The 12,291-nt window shown below is 41.6% G+C and overlaps 1 protein-coding gene across 4 annotated transcripts in view; it reads right to left on the bottom strand.

Annotated features, from left to right (window-relative positions):
- Positions 1–12,291, bottom strand: part of TNIK (TRAF2 and NCK interacting kinase) — a 357,941-nt gene that overhangs the window by 8,832 nt on the left and 336,818 nt on the right. For all 4 annotated transcript variants that reach the window (XM_006200807.4, XM_006200806.4, XM_006200805.4 and 1 more), the window contains 5 exons: positions 10,250–10,361; positions 9,262–9,432; positions 7,447–7,590; positions 3,824–3,958; positions 639–739 (listed from right to left, as the gene is read on the bottom strand). In XM_006200807.4, the coding sequence (XP_006200869.1) occupies positions 639–739; positions 3,824–3,958; positions 7,447–7,590; positions 9,262–9,432; positions 10,250–10,361 (663 nt within the window). The remainder of the gene's footprint in view (positions 1–638; positions 740–3,823; positions 3,959–7,446; positions 7,591–9,261; positions 9,433–10,249; positions 10,362–12,291) is intronic.

Below are 12,291 nucleotides of genomic sequence, written 5' to 3' on the forward strand. Positions count from 1 at the left end.
TACTTCTGCTGAATCTCACGAGTGATCAAGCCAGCCATGGTGGGTGCAGACTTAGACAAGATGAAAAAGGAAAAAGCGATCAAAATGGAAGGATGCAGAGAACCTAGGCCATTTCCACATGTGCCGACTTTCAGTCTGCATTTCAGAGAAGTCCAATAGCAATTTGAATATATGAGCATCAAGTAAGTGTTAGGGACTTTACCTCAAAAGGCTTAAGAGGATTGCAAAATTAAGAGACTCAGTTCAACCTCGAGATTCAGTGCTGCTGTTTGCTCTGCCTTTTTCAGAAGAAATATCAGACAGTGCCTTAGTGAGGTGGCTAATATCATAATTAATGCTTTGCCCAGTAACCATTTCAACACTAAATGCCACTTAGAGATGGTGATGCACAGACCTGAAATGGAGGAGATGGTACCCAAATTTTAATTTGGCCAATTTAATAGCATTTACTCACACTTAGTCTTTACTTCTAGAATAACAGATAAGAGTTCCTACACTTTTAAGAGGTTTATTGTATATAGGAAAATTGGCACGAGGAAAATTGGTATGAGTCTATGTGCAAGACCGGCCACTACTAACTGGTGGGGACCTAAACTGAAGAGAACAAGCCCTTGTTAGGTGATCACATGCCTGCTTACCTTAAATGCCATGAACTTATGGTATGGTTTTGGAGCCCAGGCATATATCTCCACAGCATTCTTTAAGGCAATCACCAAGAATTTGATCCTTTCATATTTAACTGTAATGGAAAAATTATGAATTAAAAGTGTACTAATTTATGCAAGTTTTTGTATTAATGAATGTGTAAACCACTATATAAATACATTTATATATAGTGGTTGACACTGAATGTATAATATATATTATAGTGCAAACTATGATACATATACATCACAGTAAATGAGGGTGATGCTCTGGTGGGGGATGTTCTCATAGATACAGATTTAACTTCCTTTAGTGCACTTGGTCTGCAGGATACCGGGGACGTTTTGCTTCATATTGAAGGCTCTTCATCTAAAGATGTAACTGGCTTAGGACCACTTTTAACCACTAGGTCTAGATGTGAATTATTCATTCTAAGGAGAATCTGTACAAATATCCTTCGTGTGTCCTTGCCTGGCTTTTATGTTCCCCCACATATGAGTAGCTGAGAGCTGGTGTAGCAAGATGGTAGAAAAATCAACAAATAGGGAGACACATAATGGCTGTTGTTTGCTTACTATTCAAATTTGACTTGCAGTTATTAGGAATTTAAAAGGGGCTGGCATCTTTAAAAGGAGACCCCAGAGAGATCCCTCTCCCTCGCTGATGTGGAAGGCTGTAGCAAAAAGACAGCTGTCTTTGCAGCAGGAAGTGGGCCCTCCCCAGACCCCGAGTCTGCCGGCACCCTGACCTTGGACTTCCCAGGCTCTAGGACTGGGAGAAATAAATGCCTGTTGTTTATGCCACCCAGTTGGTGGCATTCTGTTATAGCAGCTTGAACAGACTAAGACAGTACCCATGCCAGTCTTTTTCTCCATAGAACGTTTGAACAAATCGAATATTCTGTGTCCTAACGAAATTACGCAGCCCAGGATAACTGACCAAATTCTTGTTCTATGAGCTCTTTTTCTGTAGCACATCTCTCCTGTTTATATATTCTGTCCTTAATATACTTTCAACCACTTCCTCAGCAATTTATTTCTATATTTCTAACTGACATGCTAATAACGTTATTTAAAATTTTCTTCAGTTGTGGATATTATCTACTGACTCCGTAGTATGAGGAAGATCTGGTCTCTCATAGCCATCTCCTCTCTCTAGTTCTCTCTCAAACATACACGTTTCTCCCTCCCCCACGCCTCCAGGATAGTTATATTTAAAATTTGTGGTTAAGTCAATACCCTGTGCTTAAATGATTACTGTTCACAGATGAGGCACGTATTATACCAACATTATATTTCCTTTCTTGTTTTCTCAATTTTTTTTCACTTCCTTTTTTCTGTGTATCTATCTCTAAGCACAGGTCAACTTTCTGTTTAGTGTTGTAAATGCCTTCAGTACAGTCAAACATGGCAGGTAATCTATTAGTAACATTTTATTTTTCTTGGAGGCACGTCTTCTGGAACCCTCCATTGTCCTACTCTGCTTGGACTAATTTCTCTACACACACATACACGCACACGTGCACCCACGCGCACACACACACACATCTATTGGATCCATTTCTCTAGAGAACCCCAGCTAATACAGATAGGTTATAAAATACTAAATGAAATTTTTTTTTCTTCAGAATTTTTATAGCCTTGTTCCATTGTTTTCTAATCTTTCAGTGTTGTTATAACTCTCAGAACATCTAATTCTGGGTCTATTTCATGTAAACTATTTATTTATTTATAATTTGGAAGCTTTAAGAACCTTCTCATTTCTTGGGTACTGAAATATCATGTTGCTATGCCTACTTGTGAGTCTGTTTTCATTCTCTATACCAGGCACTCAGCGAATCTTTTTTAATTTGAGATTTTGAGGTCTTAGTTCTAGAAACATATCTTATATTCCTTTCTTGTTACTTTCTTCTCCTTTCATTTCTTAATTTTTTTCCCTCTAAAACTCATGTAATTTAGATTTTGAACCACTTGGACTGAAACTTTTACTTCCTTAACTTTCCTCTCCTTTTTCTTTTCTTTAGGACATTTCTTACCTTTATCCTCCAACCCTTCTATTACATTTTTTATTCCTGTCAATATATTTTAATTTCCAAGATTTTTTTCTTGATCTCTGAATGACCCCCTCCAATCCTGTTTCATCTTTTTTTTTTTTTTAAATAACCCCTTTTCTTCTTTCATGGAAATAGTATTTCTAATCCCTCTGGAGTTTTTATAGTTTCTTTTAAAATTTTTTATTCCACTCCTCATTATCCTTGTTTCCTCTAAAGTCCCTTCTTTGTGTTTAAGTTTCCTTCCTACTAGTGGATGTCCCCACTATCTGGTCTAAGTGGGCTTACCGACTGCTGGGCTTCACTTGAAGGTGGGTAGATGCTTTTATCATGGAACTTCAAATATTAGTACCTGAACATCTTTTCTTTCTGGCCATTTAGCCTCTCCAAAGGCAATCTTACAATCTCCTGTTTAGGAGTATAAGCATGGCTGCCAACATTTTGGGAACTAAACAGGGAAAGGAGGTGTGTGTGTGTGTGCGTGTGTGCGTGTGTGTGTATTAATGTGTCCTCATAACTGTATCCCCCACCACCAGACTGGCTGTGCCAACCTTTCATCTAGTGTTGCAGTCGGGGAGGGTGGCTGCCTGACTAGGTTCTGGAGGATTTGCTGTTCATCAGCTTTCTAACAATCTTCTCATTTTCAGTCTGACCCTCCGCTTCCACCTCAGGTACACCTGGGGACTTTCTGGGTTCTGCTCAGTGATTTGATTGACTTTGATGACTTTCCTCACTGCAGACTCAGAATTCAGTGTTTCCCGGTCAGTTAGGTCTGTTCCTAGTCATCTACTCTTGTTCAGTTTTGCTGACATTTCTTGTTTGCTGGTTTCTCTTCTCCTGGTCCCTCTGTCCTTGTGGGCTTATGACACTTTTATTTCTCCACTGCCAATTTCATGGGTCTTTGGGAAGGAGGAGTTCAAACTGGACTTCATTCTGGATGCACTCTTTGCACTTCATCAATCTGACTTTGCACTTCATCAATTTTCAGAAATAATGCAAGTATTTTTAAGGTTCTAGCAGTGTCTTAAACTGGTCACAAATGCATCATCAACGTCTGATGGAAAAACGCTGAGTGAAACTTAACTGAATAATTTGGTTTGAGTGACAATTCCGTGTCTTGAGACTTACCAACTTTGTAATGTATACAGCCTTCCAAGTCCCCAACGGTGATCCAGCCTTGTTTCTTTTCTACTTCCGGGTCATTGTGTAGAATTCTGTTTCTTAACCATGAAAGATAGTAAACTCGTAGCTTATTCTTCTTTCCTGTTGAAATAATAGAGCTTTATTGTAAAGGCCCCGAGACAGCTTTTCCTCTCAATCCTCTCCCATCTCCATTTTATTTTATCAATTTATTTTTATTTACAGTTGTGTGTGTGTGTGTATACACAATAACCAGTGTCTCCAGCATCATCAATGTATTGTCTCTGCTAGGACACATGATTAAAACAGGTCCAAGTGTTTTGGTCAAATAACCATTTTATAATTTGTCTTCATCTTCTGGTTTCTTACTTGAGCAAGCTGCTCTTATGATCTCCTCTCAGTGCAAAAGGCAGTGTCTGCTGAATTCAGTAAAAGCAAATTCTGTAATGGAATGGTTGACCAGTGTTCCAGCGAAAATATTCTCGATCTAATTACATGAAGGATCACTGATACCTGGACATTTTAGCATACTTAAGTGTTAGCAATAGTTTAGTGGTTTGATTTTATCTAACAACAAAAAAAGGAATTTTATTAAGGAGACGAGAGAAACAAGGTCAACGAAGGCAATCTGGGCTCAGAAAATAAACCCTGGACATGTTTATGATGCTGAGATCACTGAAAGGAGTACCAGACAAAAATAAGAAAGCAGAAAAAGATGTATACTTGGAAGAAAGCTTAAAAGTTTCCTTGGATAAATGATGGTACAGTGATCCTGGAGTAAAGAGTTCTTAGTATGATAAGAAAAGATCTTAAACACACTGAGTACACAAGGAGCAAAGTTAAATACACTATCTGAGATTGCCTGAGTACCAGATAAGGGACGTCCCTTGGCGTGGCTTTTCCTGTGTGATCAGAAGTTTAGGCCTGTGGGTTATACTTCATGGGTACTTATTTTCCTTTGATTTCTCTTAGGCATCAAAAAACATTTTATATCTCGCAGATGTGGTATATACCAGAAGAAAAGAATTCATTAAAGAACTGCACGCTGGATTTGACAGGAAAGTGCATTTGCAACTTAAATTAAGAGAACCACTGCGCAGCTATTGCTGTTTTTTGTAACCGAAAGCCCTGCACAGGCATCGACCCTAACAGGGTGGACAGGAGGGCCCGTGCTCCTTCCTCTCTGTGCCAGCGCAGATCCGAGGGCGGTGCAGAGCCGTGGCTCCTATTTTTATTTTCTTCTTTCCCTACCTGTGTGCCTCCTGACAATAGGAAACAGTCCCACTTTTGAGAATGGAGACGTGTCACTAAAAACATAATGAAGCCTGAACATGAATATCATGTCCACTTTTGGTAGGTGGCTGGCAGATGCATGGTTTTAAATGTGACTTGGTGGTATAGCAGTCAAGAAAGCAATTAGCCAGAATAAAGGACTACAGGGAATTAAACTCCAATGATAACACAAGAAGAATTTACTTGGTTGACAAACAGACTCACAGATATAGAAAACAAACTTATGGTTACCAAAGGGGAAATTGGGGGTGGGGGATAAATTAGGAATTTGGGATTAGCAGATACAAACTACTATATATAAAATAGATAAACAACAAAGTCCTACTGTATAGCACAGGGAACTATATTCAATAGCTTGTAATAACCTATAATGAAAAAGAATATATAGAGAGCTGAATCAATCACTGTGCTGTACACCAGAAGCTAACACAACTTTGTAAATCAACTACACTTCAATAATAAAAAAAAAGAGATGATGGTTCGCTCTTGGATGAGTTTCTGCACCACACACACACACACACACACAAAGATGAAACTCTGAGCATTCAGTGGAAAGGTAGAAGAAACGGGGAATTGTAGGGTTGTGAATGAAAAATGTTGCTGGCCCCATCAGTAAACAAAGGATGCTGTGGCCATCAAGTCATCAGCTACTACTGCTGCCCCCAATGGTGAGCAGTCTGGATGAAGACAAGCAGGCTCCCTGGCTTCTGCAGCCGCCCTCAACAGTGTACCCTGAGGGGACTCAGGATGGGAAAGAACAGGATACTGGCCCTAGACAGCTAGGTGCACATCAAAGGAACAATTTCAAAGAGCCAGACTTTTGCACCTTTCCATACACAGAAAAGCAATAAATTCCTTAACCTGAGACATCTGGTTTTCTTTAATTAACAGTAATCTTTTGATGTTGCAACTATCTGATCTTTGTGGCAAAATTCCTATAGTCCTGGCTCCTCCCCTGCCTCATTGGAGTAGTCTCTCACAGCAACCTAAGCAGCCTCCCGGGCTCGAGTCCTTAGAAAGTCTGCTCAATACAGCATAACTCTCAACTTTCAGGCTGTGTATATTTTTTCAGGCAACGGTGTCATATGAAGATATTTTATCAAAATAGAAGTATAGCTGAAGAGGTAAATTTTACTCAAGGTTCAACCCAGGAGCAGCCCTATGTTTCTCTCTGTGAAACAATGGCTGGTTCTCAAACTTGGCTGCACGGGGGAAGCCCAGGAGCGATGAACGCTTCTGGGACCTGGGCCACACTCAGAGATCCAACCCGCTGGTCAGGGTGCATCCTGGATTTCCCCATCTCCTCAGGTGGCTCTAACGTGTGGTGATACAGCCGGTTTCCTACTGGATGGGGTGGAAGGGGAAAAGGTGGGTGTTATTTACTAAACTCTTTCAAACACCATCCAAAAGAAAAAACTTTCAATGAAAATAGACTCCTTCAGGTTACATTTTCAGTTCGTCAGTAGTTAAGGCCTTCACTTTCCCCTTTATCTTTTTTATAAGCACTTTTTGGGAACCAGAAAGCTGCAGAGTGTAGCAGTAATGATTCCTACATTCGAATCTCCCTGCAGACGCCATCACCCAATGGGCCAGCTGCACTTGCTAAAATGTCAGTGAGACATTAAAGCTAGAGCAGTTCTTAGAAGGAAAGAGACCAGGGAAATTTCTGCTTACAAAATGTCTCACTCCCAGAAGCCTACATTCCCCCCACCTTATTTCATTTATTTTTTAAATTTGCATTCTCTTTTATTGAAGAATAGTCAGTTCATAATGCTGTGTCAATTTCTGGTGTACAGCATAGTGATTCAGTCATACATATACATACATGTATTTCTTTTCAGATTCGTTTTCATTATAGGTAGATATTGAATATAGTTTCCTGTGCTGTACAGTAGAAACTTGTTGTTCATCTATTTTATATTTAGGCATTAGGTGGGAAGGAATGAATTGGGAGTTCGAGATTTGCAGATACTACATTTTTACAGTCTCCATTTGAGAGGAGATGGCAATGAGTGGAGTGCAGACCCCTGCAAAAGAGCCCTGCTGAGTCTGAGCCCCAGCAGAGGGTAAAGGCCCATTAGTACACAGTCACTGTGGTCTGCCTCTGATTCAGATCTCCTGCAGAGGTGAGCGACTTTCCTTTGAAAGAAAGTCAGAATCTCTAGAGTTACAAACTGTGGGTGATGTCACTCTGGCTGCTCGGCCACAAGTCATCGTGCCGTGTGTTATCCGGGAAGCGCGGAGCTTCCTAGTCCTTCAGAAGGGAGGTGATCGCCTTCCCACCCCAACCGGGGGGCTCCGTCATCCTAGCACCATACCTGATATTGTCACGAGAACATTCAGTCCCTCTAGCACATCCATCTGCTGAAATCGCCTCCGGTTGATCAGATTATAAACTTTGCCTTGCCCACTTCGGTCCAAAAGCATCAGGCCATTTTCGGTTCCCACTAGGAGGTTTACACCTGCAAATTTAAAAAGCACCCCAAGACGGGACTCTTACGGGCTTTACTCTTCTGCATCTGGGGTCCCTGTAAAACCTAAGAAACTGTGCCCTGTAAATATAAACTAACAGACAAGTAGGTACTTCAGTAGGGAGTGTAGAAGGAGAGGCTGGGAGACAGTAATTAAATCACTGTCCCTCTAGTAATGAAATTAGTTTTCTTTTATAAAGTGGTAGCAGCGTTCATTACATGTAGCCATTTACTACCTAGAATAGAGTTCTTCTCAAGAGGAGCCTTAGGCACAGCTGTGATGCTGGCGCAATCTGCCTGTGTTCCTTTGCTGTAATCCCCATCCTCCTTGGCTCTCCCCATAAACCCCCCTCGAGGTTCAGCCTTTCCCGATTCATGCAGTGATTTCTACCCTATTCACCTCTGACATATAATAGAGGGCCCCATTCCGTATCCTACTGGCAGAAAATCCCTTCCACTTCTCACACCAAAGCTTAATTTACATCCTACACCCTAAGGTTCTGCTCTTTGTTGGGGAAATGATAAGCCAATTCAAGTGAAGGTATTAATAACCCGAGAGTCATAGAAGTATTTGACTGTAAGGGACTTCTCAGGCACTAACTCTGGTCCAGCCCATCTCTCGTGTAGTAATTCCTATTACAAAAACTCGGGTAACTAAGTGGCCTGAATGGCTACAATCCTGAAAATTCACCCCTAGGCAAACGAACACCCCCGACGCCCAACAAGCACACAGACCTGCACACCCGTGGGGCCATCTACGGTGCAATGGCTTATATTCACGAATAGGTAACTTTTTCAACTTCTCTTGCTTATTGCACATCTATCTTCTAAGTAAAATTAATGCCTGCTCCTTCCACCACATGTTCATGTGTCTTTCAACCACATGTTCATTGAAACCGCATGTGTCAACCACATGTTCAACCATATCTCCCATGAGATGGTTTCTAGGCTTCTGCTCGCCCCTGCTAACATCTCAAATGCTTTTGCCCTTGTATGATTGTGGTGCCCCAAACCAGGCCTACAATTTTGGATGGGTACAGATGGGCTGTGTCTTTCCTTGATCAGTATGTGATGTTTATAACACAGACCAGGATTTTGATAGAATCTCATCACACCTATACTGAGTCTGAGGTCAGTTAAAGCCTGCAGATCTTCTTCACAAGAACTGCAGGTTGATGTTCTGAACTAAAAGAGGAGGCCCATCATTTGCGGTCTTTTGAGTTTTACCTTGCTACTATCACTGGCATGGCTTTTGGCAATTCACTAAAATATTCCAGGCTGTTTTTTCAGCTGTGACATGGAGGTGACACCATTATTCCCCTTGCAGAGTGTTGGATGGATCCCAGGGACAGAATGTGGGGCACATCGCACAGTGCTGGGCACACGATGGATGTGTGTTACGTGGTAGCTAGCTCCACTGTTGGCTTGAGCCCATAACTGTTACGTGACAAGGTCATTCTGCGTCTCATTTTGTTATCCCGGGTACAAGGGGTCAGTTCTTTCTACATGTGAAATTGCTCTCGATCTCTCCTGAGGCCACGACAGTCCCAAGTCGGGGCTCTGACACCCATGATTCCATCAGCACTCTTCTGAAGGTAAGGTCCACATGCTTTCACGTTTGAGGGCCACTTCACTAATGAGTGCCAAAAAGCACCAACTTACCCCACAGGGCCGCACAAAGTATTTCAGAGTTGAATCGCTTCTTGTATTTTCTGATTTCTGGTGTGTCGCTATGAGGCCGAATGTTGGTTGGGTTAACGTTTACCACTGAGATCTTTCTTGCTTCATTGAGTTTGGCCTGTTCTTGCCTAAGAAGTTCGCTAGTAAACAGAGCTTTGAGAAAAAGAATCAGAGACGTCAGTGGCATCTTAAAATATAACCAGTGGAGACACGGAGAAGGGACTTGAAAACATTATGATTTCTCCTTGTTTAGTGTTGCATTATAGTAAAAGCAAGGAAACTTATAAATATATTATACTTTTTTAGTAGAATAAAGTATAAGCCATTCAGAAAAGCAGTATTTTATCCATTAGTAAAACAGGCTTATAGACGCTACCTGGGTAGTTTAGGGAATTAATATTTGTCACATAAAATTCAATAGACCATCCCCATCCCTTGTAATATATGCATGAAAAGATTTACTTTCTGAAATCCCATATTATCAATCGACAAATGGCCTAAGATGAGTCTGATGATTAGTGAGTTGCAGAATTCTAGAAAGCAAGACTCTCCTGTAAAACAGCCAGACCTTCGCAGTGGGAAGCACACACCGAGAACTCAACACAACGAGTTTATTAAGTATCTACTGCGTGCACAGCATTGTACCCAGGAATTGCTTTTGAGAAATATGTGATGAGTTTGGAGATCTCTGAGGAACAGCTTTTCCTAGGGCCCCTGGATACCTCTGGGTTCCTACCAGAATCAAAATAGAAGAGACGAAAAAAATAGAAATTGTTTGAGGAATCCTATAAAACTAATAATTAATAATAATAATAATAATAATAATAATAATAATAATAGTAATAGTAAGTCTTCCCTTTAAGACAGGGGCCAAGCAGTTAGTGGCTTAACTACTGAACTAATGATAAAGTTTCATCATATTACCGGGACAGCCAAGCTGCTGCCGGAGCAGCGGGGCCTTCCAGCTTACCCGCAGCTGATGATTCCTCGTCTTCCTCATCTTCGTCAGTGGGAGACGTCTGGTACACTCTGGGGTCCACAAAGGGGGTGAAGGAGGCTTTGGTGCTGCTCCCCATGCCATACTAATCAATAAGCAAGAAGATTAAGAAAAGCCAGATAAATACCGCAGCAGCAAACAATGCTAACGATACTTTGAGCTTTAAAACGATCAGAGACTCTAAACCCCAAGTCAAAGCGTGTGTCTTTCTCCAGGTTCTTCTGGCAAGGCTTCTCACCAACCACTGTGTCTTTGCAGGGCTTCATTAAGCATCAGACTGCAGGAGCTGCAGTGAGCAAATTACATGGTGGGCCATACGTGGCACCTTAATATCTGGTAAGATGGCTTTGGTGACAGAGCCTCTCTCTCCCCTGAAGTAAAGGCAATCTCATGTTGACCAAATGGTTTTAAGAAAAGTGGACACAACTGCCAATAAACTCAGTAAGCATGTCTACACAGCAGTGCTTCATCCTGAACACACGATCAACCAAGGGCTCCCTCCTGAGGCCTCCGGGTCCTTCCACATTGGCCTGGTGAAGCAGGTGGACTGGTGTTGTCTCAAGAAGCCTCAAAATCTGTAATTTAGGAACAATTTCATCCAGAGATTGGAAGTGTTTCCTTCCTGTAACAGTCTCCTTAAAAGGACACTTAGACTTCTAGGCCCTGTTTGGGAGCTTCATGAAGACCCTAGGCTTGCGGGCAATGTAACTCGAGAGCTTACTTAAAAAGTAATCCCAAGGGCTTGGACAGCACCATTAAGACATGAAGTCACAGCTAGAGTGAACAGAAAACTACCAGGGCTTCATGTCACAATATTCCCTATTTGAGTTTTCCCAAAGGAGCTTCAGTAACCTTCTCCCGACTTTGTCTGTCATCTCCATTCCTTCCCCTATACCCCAGTCCTTTTAATATCACAGACAGTTCCACACTCAACATAAGAAGTATCTTTTTTTTGGGGAGGGGGGTGTCTTTAACTTTTTAGTTTTAATTTTTTAAGGTTTTTATTAAAAATAAAACCAATATCCCAAGACCCCTAAACACGTAAGGAGAAAACTACAAAGGTCCAATTTGATTTAATTCCAGATTTCCCCTTCTCTGTATGAAACCAAAACCATTTCATCCTCCATAAGGGAGGACTCCCCTTCCCAAACACAGCACTTTCACATACATTCTCTCCTTTGATCTTTAGAAGTCGGTGAAGGAGGTGTGGCAGGTGCTAATGCTCTCACTTAGAGCTGGCGAGGCAACAGAATTTTAAACAGGGTCTGACTACACCTTGGTACCCACGGAGGTGGCCAGGCAGAAGGAAACCCCGCCCACAATGCACGAAGCTGTAATAGGATGCTCTGTGTTCTTTTCTTTCAGGCAAACAAAGCTCATCTGTTCTATAACTTTAGAATCCAAAGGGTACATCATAAAAATTCCGTCTGTGAACAACATTAAAAACAGCAGCGTTTTGTAATACATGCTTTATAAATACATGGAGGGCCTAAGTGTGATTCACAGGACTATTCATGAAACATGACCAAGCACCATGAACTCATCTGACCAGTCAAGCTCAGTCAATGACACCTATGAGCACTGCCTAGCAGATTGTGTTTATCTGGGCATTTCTTCCCGGACTCTTTCCTGCGCGGGAAAGAGAACACTCCATTTCTCCCCTTCTAGTACGGTCTGAAGTTTAGAGAGATGAGCATTTTGAGAACGTATCTATTTTTCATAAACAAATCATTTCAACCTCATTTCATCTTATGTCGAACTTAATTTGACTAAATTAATATAAATGGGAACTTCAACTATTGGCCTTGGAATCTCTGTAGGCTGAAGTTTCCATCACGGGCCTGAGAGACAGGAGGTCCCAGTTCTGGTCCCAGCTCTGTCACAACAAGCTGTGTGCCCTGGACAAGGCACTTAACCTCTCTGAGCCTCAGCAGTCTCACCTGTAAAAACAGCTATCGGTCCAGATGGTGCGTGAGAACTCTTCACTGCTCTGCTTCAAAGATACCCTCCATCTG

Source organism: Vicugna pacos, chromosome 1 (assembly GCF_048564905.1).
Source record: "Vicugna pacos chromosome 1, VicPac4, whole genome shotgun sequence".
Taxonomy (NCBI): Eukaryota; Metazoa; Chordata; class Mammalia; order Artiodactyla; family Camelidae; genus Vicugna; species Vicugna pacos.